The sequence below is a fragment of the Nomascus leucogenys genome, chromosome 18 (assembly GCF_006542625.1).
Source record: "Nomascus leucogenys isolate Asia chromosome 18, Asia_NLE_v1, whole genome shotgun sequence".
NCBI lineage: Eukaryota > Metazoa > Chordata > Mammalia > Primates > Hylobatidae > Nomascus > Nomascus leucogenys.
In genome coordinates, this window is record NC_044398.1 from 19783050 (window position 1) to 19799831 (window position 16782).

At 52.9% G+C, this 16782-nt stretch overlaps 1 protein-coding gene across 12 annotated transcripts in view; it reads left to right on the plus strand.

The window, feature by feature from the left end:
• COL13A1 (collagen type XIII alpha 1 chain) overlaps window positions 1–16782 on the plus strand; it is a 157058-nt gene that overhangs the window by 65227 nt on the left and 75049 nt on the right. For 3 of the 12 annotated variants that reach the window (XM_030797968.1, XM_030797969.1, XM_030797976.1), the window contains exons 3-7: window positions 1133–1140; window positions 5504–5530; window positions 8430–8465; window positions 11324–11350; window positions 13785–13835. In XM_030797968.1, the coding sequence (XP_030653828.1) occupies window positions 1133–1140; window positions 5504–5530; window positions 8430–8465; window positions 11324–11350; window positions 13785–13835 (149 nt within the window). Of the gene's footprint in view, window positions 1–1132; window positions 1141–5503; window positions 5531–8429; window positions 8466–11323; window positions 11351–13695; window positions 13836–16782 lie in introns of all 12 variants that reach the window. The other 9 variants (XM_030797967.1, XM_030797971.1, XM_003258180.4 and 6 more) reach the window with 6 other exon arrangements.

Here is a 16782-nt window from a genome sequence, read left to right on the forward strand (position 1 = left end):
GTTGCTTTTAATCTAAAACATTTTGTTCCCCCTTAACATGATGGCTTGACAGAGGCCAGCATGAAAGAGGCTGTTTCCTCCTGGATGGTGACCAGGGCAGAGAAGCCGACAGATAAAGGAGGAGAGAAGGAAGCCGGCTCTGGGAACGGGAGGAGCACAGGGAAACATAGGAGCCTTTATTGGCCGAGCATAAAAGAAGCAACAGGAGTCGCAGCTGAGTTAACGTGGCCAGGGCACTAGGGGCCGGGCAGACGCACCAGGCCCAGCTGGGAATCGCCGGGAGGGCGGGGTTTCGTGGCTCATGTTCCGCAGAAGTGCCTTTCCTTCCCTATCTTTCTGGGGCTGCTTTTCTAAACCTTCCCTCCCGCTCCCCACCCCTACTCCTTTTTTCTCCCTCTCGGAACACTTGAATTTGTCATTCTTGGCTGTTGCCAGTAATGAGATAGGGCTGCTGCTGCGGCCGTGGGAGGTAGGTGGGGAGTGGACACCAGAAAGAGAAAGGAACAGAGAGAGGCATGGAGGAGGGTGGGGCCGGAGCCCGAGAGGGGGCTTTGAGAAAGAGGCTGTGGGTGGCAGACCCTGGAGGGGTGAAATGCCTAACTCACTGCTAAACAGGAACCAGGACGGGTCGATGGGCCTCAGGCAGGGTGCACGGTGGCCATCCACGCCTGCCCCTGCCTGCCTGCTGGCCCTCCCTGACGTGGCACAACGAGGACACAGGCATGCTAACGATCCTCATCTCTGCAGGATCTGTTATTTCCGCCTTTCTCAGTGTGCCTCGGTGCCCACTGTCTCGTGTTCTGCAAAGCAGCCTTGTGCACAAGTTCAGGCAGGTCCCAAAGAGCCCATTTTGTGGGGTGGGAAGCTGAGGCAGAAGGGCCACCGGCAGGTCCCTAGCAGGGCTGAGCCTGGGGCCCAGACCTCTGGATTTCTCATCCAATTATGAAAATACGGAGATGAAATAAAGGGGGAAGAGATTATATTGGTGAAAGTGGGCCAGGAAAAGACAAACTTCGAAGACCAGATGGAAACCCCTCCGCGGATGAATCCTTGGACACTGCTTCCAAGCCAGCCTCCCCACCGCCCGCTACAGCAATGACACTGACCCAGGCGTTTTCTCTCTCTCTTTCAGGACCTCCTGTAAGTACTCAAGCCGAGGGTCTCATGCATCTGAAAGGCCTGTGTCACCTGCTGGTAATGGGGTTCTGGGTGGGAGCACTGAAAGCTGGGCCCCTGCTGTCTTGTGGGGGGCCTATGCAGGCTCCTGACGGGTCCCTCCAGAATGCCTCTTGTGGGGAGGAGGCCACCATTTTGCTTTTCACCCACCTCTGCACCCCTCCAGGGCAAGACAATGGCTGCCCCCAGGGCAAAGCAGGCCCCAAATTTCAATATAAAAGAGTGGCTTTCCCTCTAATTAGCTCAGTTCCTTTGTCCCCAAAGAAGCTATTGGAATAAAAAAAAAAAAAAAAAAAAAAAGCACCAGGTATTAGAAGAAAAGAAATCATCTCTCCTCAGTTCTGCTCCTTGAAAGGTCTCAGAAAACAGGTCATCGAGCTGGCTCTAAGCGTGGTCTGCTCCAGAGGACTCACGTCCACACCCCTGAGTGGGCAGCTCCATTCTGGCCACTTTGGGCAGGTGGTGGTGGTGGTGGCAATGGTTATGTAAGAGAGAGTGGTGTCAGCCAGTTAGACTGGGAGACAGCACATAAATTATAGGCAGCATGCCGCACTCCTTCCTGGCCTTGCTAGGAAGCTCAGGGTGGGGCGGGGAGTGGAGCCACTTCCAGAGAACCTGAGAAGAGCCCAAGGAGACTGCCTCCCTCAAGTAATGGATCCAGAGAACAGGAGCACCTGTCTTTGATAGCCCAACAAAAGACCAGAGGGCGCTGGGGGAGCTGGAGATAGGAGTTGAAAGGGCCCAGCCCTCGCATCAGATCTTTCTCAAGGTTGCTGAAATCAACCCTATCATCATCCCTTCCTTGGAGAAGTCGTTTCCATAGTTGTTTTCCTCTTGATGCGTACCTGTGGGAGCCGCCTGCTTCACTTTTAGTAAAGGCCATTATCGAAGACTCCATTTGTGCCCTGAAAGGCCCTTGCACCCACGCTGAGGATCCCATGGCTCCTGACACATCACAGTGAGGCAGGACCTGTCATGTCATTACTTGAAAGGAAGGATAATTTATTATGGCATGTTTGGTGTGTCAGATCTTAATTCCTATCATCCATCTTCCAAAATAAACTCTGCCATAGAGAGCTTTCACCTGTGGGAAATGTGCTGCTTTTCCCTGTCTTATTCTGAGGAAGCCACAAGAGCCCTCAACTGCCCCCACCCTGCCTTGGGGCCTCCTGCACACACTTCACCCCCAGGGCCAGGATGCCAGGACAGCTCTGAGTCCCTGCCTGACTTGAGGGTCCTTTCCTCAATAGGAATTTTGCATTCTGAGAGCTTGTGCTGGCCCGACCCAGGGACTGTTCCCAGACCCCTTTGGGTCTGTGCTGAAGGAGCCCATGAGGTGGAGGGGATGAGTCTTCACTCAGTCTCTGCCCACAGAGTGAAGAACAAAGGCCCAGGTAGCTTTCCCCACATTCTGAGCCCAGCTCAGAAGAGGAGCCCTGAACCTTTGCCCAGTGATGGCTGAAACCACAAGGCAGGAGGAGGAAATGGGAAGCTGGCCAGGGCAGAAATCACCTCCTCAGCCCTGCTATCTCTGCTTCCTGCAAAAGAAGAATGCTGGTGGCCAGAGAGAGGGGCTCTGAGATGCCTGTCTGATGCCATCTGGGTGTATCCTGGGGGCTGGCTCTGTCCTCCAACAGGAAGACCCAGATTTCTGTGGGCACAAGGTCGGCCAGTGCCTGGAGAACACAACCGTGCAGGATGGATTAAAGCTGCAGCAGGAACCATTTAGGTGGAAACAAATTTTCAGCCACCACTGCCCCACCCATCATGCCCCGGCAGACATTGCTAATCAATTTAGGAGGCTTTTTAACATAACGCATTAGTCAGTTACTCCCAAACCATTGGCGTCAGTGCTCAAGCTGACATCTATTGGCCATCCCTGGATTTGATTTAAGGGAGAATTTCCTAATACTGGGAACTGTGAGACTGAAAACAGATGACCAAGGGAAGCAGGGATGTATCTTTCTCTGAAGGAATATAGGGAAATATTTGCCAGCAGCTGCCAGGCCTTGTTGAATATGATCCTTGCTGAAATAGTAGCTAACACTTACTGTGTGTTAGACACTGTTATGTTTTTATGGAGGCAGTGCAACATAGTGATTATGAGCATGGGCTGTGGGGCCAGACCAGCTGCAATCAAATCCTGGCACTGCCACTTTTTGCTGTGTGACCTTAGCAAGTTACTTAACCTCTCTCTGCCTCAGTCCCCTCATCTGTAAAATTAGAACAGTAATGGTGTCTGCTTCATGTGGATGTTGTAAGGAATATGTGTGTGTGTGTGTGTGTCTGTCTGTCTGTCTGTGTGTACTGTATATATATATATATATATTTTTTTACTTAGGATATATTAATTCATTTAATCCTAAAAGCATAAGGCTTCCCTAGATGATGCCCAAAGTTTTTTTGCAAACCTTTAATTTTTTTTTTCTTTTTTAGAAAAAAAAAGAAAAAACTTTTTTGGGTGAGAGAGTGAGAGGCAGGGTCTCACTCTCTCACCCAGGCTGGGGAGCAGTGGTGCGATCAAAGCTCACTGAAGCCTCAGTCTCATGGGCTCAAGTGGCCCTCCTGCCCCACCCTCCCAAATAGCTAGGACTACAGGCGTATGCCCCCACACCTGGCTAATTTTTTTTAATTTTTTTTTTTTTTAGAGACGGGGTTTTGCTATGTTGCCCAGGCTGGTCATGAACTCCAGACCTCAAGCCATCCTCCTGCCTCAGTCTCCCAAGTGGCTGGGTAAACCTTACATTTTAAGGAAGAAATTATGATTTTGTGAATTTTTATTAATGAATTTTATTGTTTTATTTATTTCTACCCCATCTCATTCCAAGAAACATTTTAGGGGGATTGACAAGCTACATAAGGAAACAGGAGGTGAGGGGTGGAGAACAGAGGCAGGAAAGCAAAGGGAATCCAGAGCCATGGCACTGCAGCATCCTGTGCAGATGAGCCACACACTTGGCTCTGAGCTTCTCAGTGGTCAGAGCAAAGAGGAAAGCAGAGCTTTGGCAAGGGTCAGGCTGCAGTGAGGTAGGAGCGCGCCTGATGTTTGGGTGAAGCACAGTTTTTCCTGAGAATGGAGCCTGAAATAAGTTTCCCTCATGTGTCCTCGTAAGGGTGGCACGATGTGGATGATGTCGGTTGTAAGGACACAGTAAGCAAATTGCCCCTTCTGTTCCTATTCAGAGTAGACCCACTGCATGAGGTTGGTCCCTCCTCACCCTGGCCCTTTCCCTTCCCTGGGATGGGAGGTCACTGCCCCACTTCTCAGCCCACTCTGTGACATTAGGGGACAGGCAGTTTAGAAGCAAGGGGAAGAGGGCATTGGTTGAGCACTAAAGCTCTGGTTTAAGGGACGCCGTGCCTGGGTTGTCCTTGTGGGGGCCTGGGAAAGCAGGAGTGTTGCCAGGTTCCTGGTATCCGCAGGCAGATTCATTCATTCGTAAATGTGTCTTGAGGATTACTGAGAGGTCCACATTGCTGAGGCACCGGGGACACATTCATGAATGAAACAGGAAAAGTCCCTACCTCAGGAGCCCACATTTTAGTGCTATGGGGCAAAACCAACAACGTGGCAGGATGGCAACTAGTCCTGTCCCCACGAACGCTGTAGCCCCACATTCCCCAAGGACTCCCCACCGACTGGCGGGTGTCACTGCACCACCACTGAGGGGATGTCCTCAGGAACGAACGTTAGAAGGGGTGACTTACTCCTGGTGCTGCCTGAACTTTTCTCAGCAGCCTTGGAGGGATGGACTTGTCTCCCAGGGAATACCGCAAGACCTACTCCTGGTTCTGCCTTTGGTTTATGGGAAAAGTGGAATGTCTGGAAGGAGAGAAACTGTATGTGACAGCAGGGTCTCTGGAGGGAGAAACTGAGGCCAGCCCCATGCCCGTCTCTGGCCAGTCCCCCTCTCTTCTAATAATCATGGTAATAGCTGCATGTATTTAGGATTTGCTGTATGCCAGCTGCTGTGCTCAGTGCTTTACATACATTCTCTCATTTGATCCTAAAAGATAGGTAATGATTATTCTTCCATTTTCAAAATGAGAACACTGAGGCACAGGGAGACCAAGACACTTGCTGAAGGTTACCCAAGTAGTAAGTGGCAGAGCCAAGAGGTGAACACAGGTGGGCTGTCTTCAGAGCCAGAACTGGAAGGAAGCTTCATGAGCCTTAGAGATCAAGGCTCCCCCTTCATTTTGTTCATAAAATAACAAAGGCTCACCCAAGTGGCTTGCCAAGGTCACACAGCTGGTTGGGACAGTGTTCAACAGTTAGGTGTTACGTTACCTGCCTGACCTATGTAAACGCCACTCTTCATTTCAGGGTCCCACTGGAAGACCCGGACTCCCAGTAAGTCACTTTTGTTTCTTCTTTCCTTTGCATCTCTTTTACGTGCTCTTTCTCAGTCTGAGGACTGGCTAGGTTAAGTGGCTGGTTTTTCTTCAGGTGTATCTGGGTGACAGGCCACTCTCCAGAGTCCCTGATCTATAGCTTAGGGTGAAGTCACCTCAGCTCCTTCCTCCTTTGAGATCTAGAGAGGACCCTGCTGGGACATCTTTAGCTGCAGCCCTTGGTGCCCCTTTGCCCCAGGCAGACAAATTACAGCATGCAGATCCTTCCAAAGCTGCGGCTGACTTCCAGACTGATGACCCTACCATGGGCAGCTGCAGGGATGGGCAGCCCACTGGCACACTGACTATCCCCCTGCATACCAGCTGACATTCAAACCACTGTTCCTCCTTTGCCTGCTGGTAAGAGAGCAGACTCAAAAACTTTGTTTTCCCTCAATTACCATGTCCCAATTCTAGAGAGGCTGTGCCAAGTAACCACGGGGACTTTGGGACAAAAAAGATAGCCATCTCTTACTGAAACCGTAAGAGGAGCCCGGTACTGCATTTATCACCTTTCACACATTCGGCTTGTTCAAGACCTCAGTGAAATGGGTATGATTATAAACCTGTTTTATACATGAGAGTCAGGAAGGTAAAATAGTTTCTCCATCTGTCCAAGCTTCAGGTGGGGACCTGTTAGAGGCCCGTATCATCACACACCACTCCATACTGCTGTTGCTTGTGGTCTGTGCTCCACCTTCAAAACCCATCTTTAAAGTCTTTTAAGACGTTGCTCTGTGGAGTCTAGCCTGGGGCATGGATGAGTTGAGTACTGGGTATGTGTACCATGGGCCCTCAGATGCAGAGTGACCCAGGCAAGATGCTGCAGCCAGTCAGGGGGCCGGAATCGGGTATGGAGAGCACCCTGGCCTGAGGCTGGCCCCAGTCTGCCCTGTCTCCCTGTACCAAAGGCCACATCCATGAGATTCCAGACCCTTATGTTCCTCCCTATTACCTGATGACTCCCCTTTTAGACATGGATTATACTGTAACCTTTGGATTAATCCAACGGCTTCTAAAATTCATGCCTAGCAGTGGCTTGCTTAATGAAATGCATGTGGGGGAATGTTCAGACTTGCAAATGGAAACTCTCCCAGTAAGAGCCCCAGCGCAAAGGAGGACGGGTGAATCGGTCCCATGAAATCCAAGGAGGGGAAACATCAGATGACCGAGGGGAATGTGGGCAGACTTTGTTTTTTTCTTACAACATCCACCTTTAAAAAGCATTTAGGGGGCAATTGACAGAGCAGGGGCTGCTGCACATAGTTTCCAGTCCCTGGCCATTCCACACCCATCCCTAACCCAAGCATTTTATGGCCAGGACTGCAAAGAGCATTAGTTTTAAAAAAGAAATGAAAAAGAAACCAAAACACACATCCTGAAATATCATTCAAAAGCCCAAGAGTGAGTGGACCTTGGGGCTGCCACAGCCGATGACCAGCCCTGGCCTGGGGTCCTTCGCAGGCAGAGCCAATTTCGGATCCACAGATCATGGTCCTGTTGATGCTTCCGTGTGAAGGGTCCTAGGAGTAACACTCAAAAAGACTGTGGATGTGAGTCCCTGGTGTACAAAGCAAAAGGTGTGGAGTACCAACATGCTGATGAAATTCACCTACCCATGGCTGTGCTAGGCTTTACATGAGCAGATGCCATTTACTCAACATCAAAGGCCAGACATGCTTCTCAGAGACAGCATCCTGTGGCATCCTCCCAGCAACCCCATGAGAAAGAAGCTCTTATCACCCCCACTGCACAGAGCTGATGCTCAGGGAGGTGAAGGGAGGAGTCAGTGCTTCTAATCTACACTGCTACCCTGCCATTCTTTAGCAAAAGCGAAACTTTTTACCCAAAGCCACCGTTGGTCTTGACCTTATGTGTTAATTTTAAGAGCCTAAGTTCAGAAATAGTTGCTTCTCTCAGGTGTGTCCCACATACATGGTGGATGCTCATTGTTCCTCAAGGCATTGTGCCTCAGTGGGGTTAGCAGATGCAGAGTCACCCCAGAAATGCCCATGCAGTCGCCTCCTGTCCAGCAGGCTGGACAAACCACCTGATTCTCTGCACCCTATTGCTTTCCATCCTTCCAGGCTCCTAGCAAACTCTAGGCCCCACCCCAGGTTTTATGATGTCTGCATGCATATGATGGCAAAAAAATCTTTTCTACCAAAAGCGGGAGGAACAAAACTTAATAAGCAGATTTCCAGAGTGAGAAGATGTAACCCCTGGCTACAAAACAAAGCGTTTCCCTTGGAGCATCTGCAACTCGTGATTCGGCTGAATCCACATGGCTCGTGGTCCTTCCTGTCAGTACTGGAGGTGGCCGAGAGGAGGGAGGAGTGGAGAAAGACTCCAGAGGTTGCCTTCTCAAACCAGGGACTGGGGAGGAGCACTGCTCTCCAGCCCTGGCAGAGACAGACCGAGGAAAGTGATTCACCCATCTGTCACATGGGAGCTGCCAGTCACCCTGCTCTGTGCCTTGAAGTTGTGCGTGATAAAGATGAGGCACATCCTGGCCACAGCTGGAATCGATGCAACAGTGAAGTCTAAGGGAGCAAGGGCCTTGGAAAGGCATAGGGAAACTGAGGCCCAGGCTGGGACCAGACTCATCCTTCCCTGCTCTTTCCACAACACTCATGCCTAAGTACACACAGCTGTAGCAGTGGCTGCTTGCTGAATAGTCCTTGGGAGCTGCATAGGGAGTGTACCTACATGATGCTTGGGCATCATACGGGATGTCGTCCCCGCTGCAAACTGGGTTAGCTGTGCCCTAAATCAGGTGCACAGCTTGCCTATAGGGTCCTTCACATGCTAGCCTGGTTCCAACCACATCTGACTGTTTCTGCCTCCTTCATCATCAGGGGGACAAAGGTGCCATTGGGATGCCTGGACGTGTGGTGAGTTGGCCCGTTTGCACCTGCTCAGGTGGCCATTGCTTGCTTCTCCGTGCTGGCCTGTCCTCTAAACCATGGCAATGTGCTGTCTACCCCAGGCCCAAGGAGGGGGTCAGCACTTTCCCTTCCCCAGTCCCCAGTGTGCTTTAGGGAGGGACAAGGAAGGAGAAGGGAAGTTGTATTCCAGTCCTTCAGACCTCACAGTATGGCTTTACTCTCCAGAGAGCTGCCACAGCAAAGGAAAAACCCAAGTTGCGTGAACAAAGCCCTTTGCCAGTCACCTGCTGGGAACAGCAGGAACAAACTGAGCCTCGACATCAGGAGGACTCCCACTCTGCCCCCCAAAGCTGGCAGCTCACCCTCAGATTCACAGCTGCTCCTGAAACCACCCCTCGGTGGAGCCAGAGTTCCCAGAGGCCTTCTCTGTAGACAGAGATGCACTAAGAGATGGTGAAGACAGGGCTTGGTCCCAGGTGGCACCTCCAAGTCCTCACGAGGAGGCTGAGAGTTAAAACATTCCCTGTTTCTTGCTGGAAAATGAAGATAGAGAAGGGGAGATGAGAATGTTTGACGGAGAGGGTGTTTCCCAGAAATGGGAAGGCCAGCATCAGCCCCTGAGTGTCTACAAAGGGCTATAAAGGCAGTAGCCTAACGCAGTGATGGCCATGCCCCACCCTCACCACTCCGCAGCCTGGGCTGGGACACTGGCCTCAGCCACTCTCCCCATGTAACTCCTAACTTCCCATCAGCCTCTGCCTCACCTGGCTCCCCAGGACCCCCGAACACCCCCATGTCATTCTCAGCTTTGCCTCAGAATCTCATGGGATTGGCCGTAGGAGTGGGTGTAGCAACCTTGTGTGAATTTGCTTGCCTGGTGTGAGTCTGCCGGTGCTCAGAGGTTGAGAAAAGGCATCCAAATGATAGCTGACCCTTGCTAGTGCTAACTGCTTGCTGGCATTGTGCTAAGAGCCTTACGTTAGCTTACTCAGACTTCATAAGAACTGCATGAGGTAGACACAGTTTCCACCCCTACTTTTCCGATGAGAAAACTAAGGCTCAGAAGCTAACTGTCCTTCCCAAGGTCGCACAGTCAGGAAGTGGCTGAGCAGAAATCTGAACTCAGACAGCCCAACTCCAAACCTGCACTCTTGATCCTGACAATGTTACTACTCCCCACTCACCACCCACCCCCACTGGCCTTGCAGCTCTGAGGAGGGTCTGATCCTTAGAATGAAGTCCCAGACGCCTGGGATATTTCAGAGTTCAGGGCAAGTGTTCCGTGTCACAGAGCTTTGCTCTCCCCAGGGCCCACCCAAGGCCTGTCTATCGAGGCATGGAGGCTGGGAGCCCTGGGCCGCCCCACGCGAAGCTCTCCCACCACTTCCCAGAGCAGAGCACGGTGGAATTGCTGCCTGGCCCTGTCTGTTTTCTTCCATTCTCTAACTCCAGATCCTGAGTCCTCCCAAGCCGTCACAGGCTCTGTACACAGCAGGGAAACATGATTCAGCCATCCTTTCCCAAGGGCCTGCGCATGTGGACCTGAGCTATGTTACCATAGCCCCCTGAGCCCCTGTCTTCCAAATGAAGATGTTGAGACTCACTGCACCCGAAATAGGGTGGAGTTGGGTTTTGTGCCCAAGCCAATTGTGGGACCCCAAAGTCCCTGCTCCCAGGGAAGCTTCAGGAGCCTCTCCTCTGAGTGCAGAGACAGGCCCACAGGGAAGGCTGCAAAATGCAAAGTGGCAGCTCTGGGCCTCCCCATCCTGTCCGTCCTGTCCTCCTTCTTGGGCCCTGTGGACACCTCCCCCCAGGAAGTGTCCATACTTCCCTCCCATAGCAGTGGAGGAAGAAGGAGGGGAGCTGCAGGAGGTCTCCCTACTTCCTTCTTAGCAGGTCTATTTTCAAGCTACTCTGGCTGCTGGTGCTATTTTAAATGAGACAATGGGCCCATTTGGCTACCCATTAGGGGTCCTGGCATGAGCCGCCTGATAAGCGGTGAGGTGGCCAGTAGGTGTGACATGCCTGGGTCATCCCTGGGGTTTACCAGAGGTGGCCCCACTGGCCTGTCCAGAGCAGGGTGGATTGGGACTGTCCATCTACTGGTCACTGTGGTTGCAAGGGACCCTTGGCCGCCTAACCAGCCTCCTCTGCATCACTGACCCGTGCTCCATCCTTCCAGAGGTGTGTGTCCTGCCTTCTGGCCTCCTGTGGTTCTCCACGCCCCCTCCCTCCACCTTGCCCGGCCAGGCCCAAGGACTCCAGGCTTGTCTAGCTTGGCAAAGCTTTGTTCTTGGTGTTCACCTGGACCTGCAAACCTCCTAGACACCAGCATCACAACACATTCCTGGGGCAACTCCCCCCGATCCCCACCCCAACCTCAGAGTGTCCTGGCCAGCTGGGGCCATGGCTTCTGGGGAGGATTTCCTGACTTAGGTGGGATCTTGTTCTCTTTTCTCTATCTCTGTCTCTCTCCCATTGTCTGGCTTTCTCTCTCTCTCTCTCTCTCTCTCTCTCTCTCTCTCTCTCTCTCACACACACACACACACACACACACACACACACACGTACGTACGTGCCTCAAGAAGGCCTCTTACAGCCCCAGCCACTGTTTCTCAGTTATCTGGAGCAGCTGCACATTGCAGCAGCCGCCTTCCACATGCCACATGCTGTGCTTGTTGGACGTGGACCTGTCATGTGTCAGCATCTGTGTTTTGCTTTGTTTCTTATTTCACAGTGATTTCTTCTGTTTGGTTGTTGTGCCATGAACATGGATTCTCGTGTGGGTGCCTCTTTCTCATCCCCTCTTTTTTCTCTCCCCCTCTTTCCCTTCCTGCACCCTGTGTTGCATGTGGCTGCCCCAGGGAGTAAAGGGCCAACCAGGCGAGAAGGTGAGTCCACGCTTTCCCCTTCTGCCCTGCACCCAGCCTCCTCCTCCAGGTGGACTCTTGATGGGGAGCCTCTCAGCCCTCCCCCTCCATGAAAGCCCCAGCAGAGGGTGCTGGCTGGGCCTGCTGCCCTTACCGCCTCTCACGGCCCCGTTTCCTAACAGCTTCCATAACATTGGGCAGCAGTCTTAGGATTCCTGGGCGGCGGTCCCAGCTTTCCCAGCTGAGGAGGTCTCCCCTGCCCTGCCCTGCCCTGACAGCATGAGGCCTCATCGCTCTGGCCAATTGCTCTTTTGTATAGCTGGAACTTCCCAGGGGGACCCCTGAGGTTATGGAATAGAGCCCCCCTGGGAAGTCAGAACCCAGAAGCCATCCTGGAACATCAGCCCTGGGGGGTTCTTCAGAGATTTCTGAGAGCAACACTTCTTTTTTTTTTTTTTTGAGATGGAGTCTCGTGCTGTCACCCAGGCTGGAGTGCAGTGGCAAGATCTCGGCTCACTGCAACCTCCGTCTCCTGAGTTCAAGCAATTCTCCTACCTCAGCCTCCCAAGTAGCTGGGATTACAGGCATGTGCCACCACACCCAGCTAATTTTTGCAGTTTTAGTAGAGACCGGGTTTTACCATGTTGGCCAGGCTGGTCTCGAATTCCTGACCTCAGGTGATCTGCCCACTTGTCCTCCCAAAGTGCTGGGATTACAGGCGTGAGCCACCATGCCTGGCCAACCACAACACTTCTAAAGAGTTCACCCTGCAGATGAGGAAACTCATCTGATGCCCAAGGAAGGAGCAGGGCTGGCCCAAGATCGCACAGCAATAGTGATGAGCAGGGGCTCCAAGACGTCCCAGTGCCCGGCTCTGTACTTCCCTGTCCGTAATGCAGTATTTCTGCAATAGTTTGCCGTCTCCAAAATAACAATCTCGACAATTATAATACAGTTGCCATGTATTAAACACAAACTGTGTCAGGTGCAGTTTTAAGTATTTTGTCTGTATTCCCAACTAGCACTGACAACCTTTTCAGGGAAGCTTTAATATTCTCATTTACACGAGGCACAGAGAGGCCAAGTCACATGCCCCGGGTCACACAGCTAGAATGTCATAGAGATGGAGAGGTGCCCCAGTGTGTCTGACTCCAAGGCTGGGGCCCCTAGCTACCATGCTATTCAGTCCCCAAAATGGAACTAGACTGTCAGCTCCGCATTGGCATGAGGCTAAACTGCCTAGGAGAAAGACACATGACCCCTTCCATGGACCAGGCATCGTTTTAAGTACTTTACATTATCACATGACATCTTCACATCCACCCTATGAGACAGGCGCTATCTGTATCCTTACAGATGAGAAAACAGGCACAGGGACATTAAGTCACTTGCCCAAGGTCACACAGCTGGTGGGTAGCAGAGCTGGGCTTCAGACCCAAGCATTCTGGCTCTTAACCATGACACTACACCGCCTTGTATAAAAATTATTGTGTCATTGCCATGACATAAACAGTTACTAATTTGAAATCACCCCTCACCTGCCTGTAAGGTATGACATTTTCCAAAATGTGTTTCCCGTAAGGGCAACAGAGCCGCTCTCAGCATCCCTGTTCACAGAGGAGGTATGTGGGCTCAGAGAGGTTTTGTGACTTTTCCTGGCAGAGTAGGACTTTGAACTTGGGGACACACACACACGCACACCGTGCTTGTCTAGCTAGCTCAGCCACCGTTGACAGCACTTTGAGCTCCTCATTCAGCAGCATCTGCCTTCCTCTCAGAGCTGACAATTCTGCCCCGGCCTTCACCCCTCTGTGGCATTCTGAAACAGGGACTGGGGAATTGGAGGCAGCTCAGCCTTTCAGGGTCAGGGATGCTGAGTCCACACAGCACGCATGCTGCTCGTGTCCCCCTCCTCTGTTTTCACAGGCCCCATTCTCGGGCAGGTCACTGTTCAGCAGTTGCAGGGTGTGCGGCCAGATGGGTATTTGCGGGGGTGCTGGAAAGCATCCTGGGCTGGGCCGGGGAGAGACTCGGGCCTGGGCAGCCTTGCTAAGTCTCCCCTCTCTCCCTGTGTCTCCCTGTTTCCCGCCACTCCAATGGATCCTGTTCTTCTCGCTTCCCCGGCCTGGGGTCCCACCACCCTGTCTCCCCGGAACCCCATGTCCTGCGTTTTCACCGACACATCTTCTCCTTTCCCTCCTGCTGCTTCCCGCTACTACCTGCCCTTCCCAACCCATCCTGAATGCTCCCTCCTTGCCCCTGTGCCCTCTGTGTTGACTCTGCTGATCCCCGCATGGCCCTCCACGTCCCCTGGCATCCCTCTCCTGTCCCATGGAGCCGGCGTCCTGCTCCGGGCCCCCTGCCAGCTCCTTCCCTTTGGCTCCTTTCTTTCCCGCTCCTCTTCTCCATACCTCCCTGCCCCTCGCTCCCTCTCCCCCTTCCTCTCTCCCCGCAGGGGTCCCCCGGAGACGCTGGGCTGTCCATCATTGGTCCCCGCGGCCCCCCTGTAAGTTGTTTTTACTTTTCCTCGGGGTGTTGGGGGGATGGGTGAGTTGATGAAAAGGGCTTTTAGGCTGGGGATGAAGGGACAGCGAGGGCGGCTGTGCCCCTGGATGGGGAGGCCACCGCATGTGATGTGGTCAGCCCGACCAGGCCTCGGGTGCCAATGTTGATGTTAAGGAAAGTGGCCTGGCTAAATATACCTAAATTACAGTCCCTTGGGAGGGTTCTGAGGGACCTGCCCTCTAGCCACGAAACTACAGCAGCTGCGAGGCGGCCCTGCTGTTTACAGACAGAAGGGAGAAAGGGCTCGCTCTCCTCCGGATGGGGTGATCCGGCTTTCCCGGGAACCGGCCTTTGTTTCTGGAAGCGCATGGAGCAGATACGAGTCCGGGTTCACTGACCCAGGCATGCACTACTGGTCTTGCCAGAGGGCCAGCCCACACTCACCCTCACAGATGCCTCTGTGCAGTGCTGGGTCCTGTGTGTTCACTAGCACCCTCCACCCCATAGCTGGGAGCTTGAGAAAACCAGCGAGGCTCCCCTCACATGTGCTTCCTCAGGGACCAAAACAGGGGTGTGGGTGATGAAGCCAGCAAGATATCGAGGCTGTGGGAGGAAGGGCTTGTTATTTTCCCAGAGCCCTGAACCACGGGGCTTTAATAAAATCACCACGTGTCAGGGTGGAAAGGATCCCAGGGATGGTCTAACACAGCCCTCTCAGAAGGGGAAACTGAGGCTCAGAGAGGGGGAGGGCCCTCCCATGTAGAGGCTGGGCAGGATTAGAACCGAAGAGCCCCCGGCCTCACCACAGCAGCAGGCCACCGGCTCCACCTTCTGCACTTTTCCTGACCCGCCGTGCTCAGTGAGGGGTGGGAGCAGAGGGCTAGCCTCTGGGAGACTGAGACCCATAGCAGAGGGAGAGGGGCCGGAGAACGAATGGCTAAGTTACACCCAAGGGAGGGGGCCCGCAGTGAGCTGAACAGCCAAGCAAGGGGTTGTGGCGAGTGCGGGGAGCTGAGAGGTAGAGCCAGTTTGGGAAGGACAGCAGGGGCAGGAGAGCCAGGCTGGCAGACATGTCAGGGGCTGGGTCAGAGGCAGAACTTGAGCGGCCCTGGGCTGAGTAGACGTGGCCTTTACAGCAAGGTTTTCTTCTGGGTTCAGACCATAATGACCACGCTTAACACTTCCTCTGTGGTGGTCGTATCTTAAGACTTTTACACGTATTCACTCGCTTAATCCTCACAAGAACCCCATGACACAGGGACTGTGATCACCTCCATTTTACAGATGAGGAAACTGAGGCACAGAGAGGCTGACTGACTTGCCCAAAGCCATAGGGCTGGCACGTGGCTACACTGGTAGCTGATCATTCAGCCAGACTATCTGGCTCCAGTCTGCTTCTGGTTCCTGCTGCCGTCATGGACGGGCCAGGCCTGATGTCACAGTTGCATGTGCTCCTGGGCTCACAAGGTGGCTGCCCCGATGGGCTTCAAGCCTCCTGTGTCCTGGAGGAGGTGCAGCACCAATGCCCTGGCCAAACTGGTCCTGACGAAGGTGGTGATGGGAAGGTCATAGAAACAGAAGACAGTCCTCCAGGTTCTAACATCGAGGACCCAGCCTGGTGTGTTAGGAGGACAGAGAAGTAACACAGCATACAGGCCCTACCCTAGGCTGCCATCTCTGTTCACCTTCTGGTCTGGCGTCAGATGTTCTATTGTGTGGATCCTGCTGGTCCTCTCACACCCTTTCAGCAAATTATGTCAACAGGCTACCAAAAAGTTATTGAAAAGCTCCACTGCTGTAGATGTGTTCAGGGCAGTAGAGCCTCTGCTCCTCCTGGCCTCAGCCCAGCACGGATAACCTAATCAGAAACATGCCTACTGCACTGGACTTGACTCCAATAGTGAAAAGCACCTTCTGTTCAGGTAGCAATGAGAGATTCTGTTTCCCAGGCACCTGTCACATAATAGGTCTCCTTCACAGCTGTGAGGCAGGCCCCACCAGCCCATTTTACAGAGGAGAGAACAGTTTCCTAACTCGCCTGTGGTCACCCAGCTAGTAAGTTCTGGAGCTTGGGTTTGGCCAGGTTATCCTCATCCCAAAGCCTGCATTCTTGCCTCAATACCCTGTTCCATGTTTGAAACGCTACGTTTAAAATGATATTTACTTCAGGAGAAAAAAGTCCTCCAGGTGGCTGCCTACATTGGCACCAGGAAAGGTTTTATCATACTAGGAGTCTTAACGAAGCCCAGCATCCTCTGACTTTGGCCCCCATCACCCAGTGGCTCGAGCTATCCCTGCTGAGTCCCCACTACAGCAGGGGCAGCCCCCTCAGCTCCTTCCAGGAAGCTGCCCTGAGCTAATGGGAGCAGGGACAGGGGAAGACAAAGGGTCCTTTTGTCATTAAGGGGTAGAAGTCAAGTGGGCACCCTTGGTGGCAGCCACGGATGATGGAGAACATGTGGCTTTCCACTCAGCCAGGAAGGGTCCAGCATAGATGCTGCTAATAAGAACCAGCCTTGTCACTCTCAGGGGCCACCTGCCTCCCCTCTTGGAGTTTGATAAATGGTCCAAGCAAAGGGGGACCCCTCCAAGCACTTTGGAGGGGAGTTCACTTTCTAATGAAGCAAGCTGGAATACAGTGTTGGGGCACGTTGACTTTAAGGGAGCCTCAGTAAATCGAGGGGGAGGCTGGACCTCCAAGATGCTGGCTGGCCCAGCAGGCCCTAGGCAGGGGATCTGCCAGTCCTAGGAAATGCCCTATCTCAAAGTGTGCCCATTCCCTCTTAGAGCTCTCTAGCTTCTCTTCTGGGGCCAGGAGATACCTGAACTTCCAGTCCTCACCCACTAGGAGCCACCCGACACCAGGTAGACATACCTACTGAGTGTGTCTCAGTTCACTCCATTCATATTTGTTAAGAACCCAGTGCCTGCTTGGTGCTGCGTAGAAA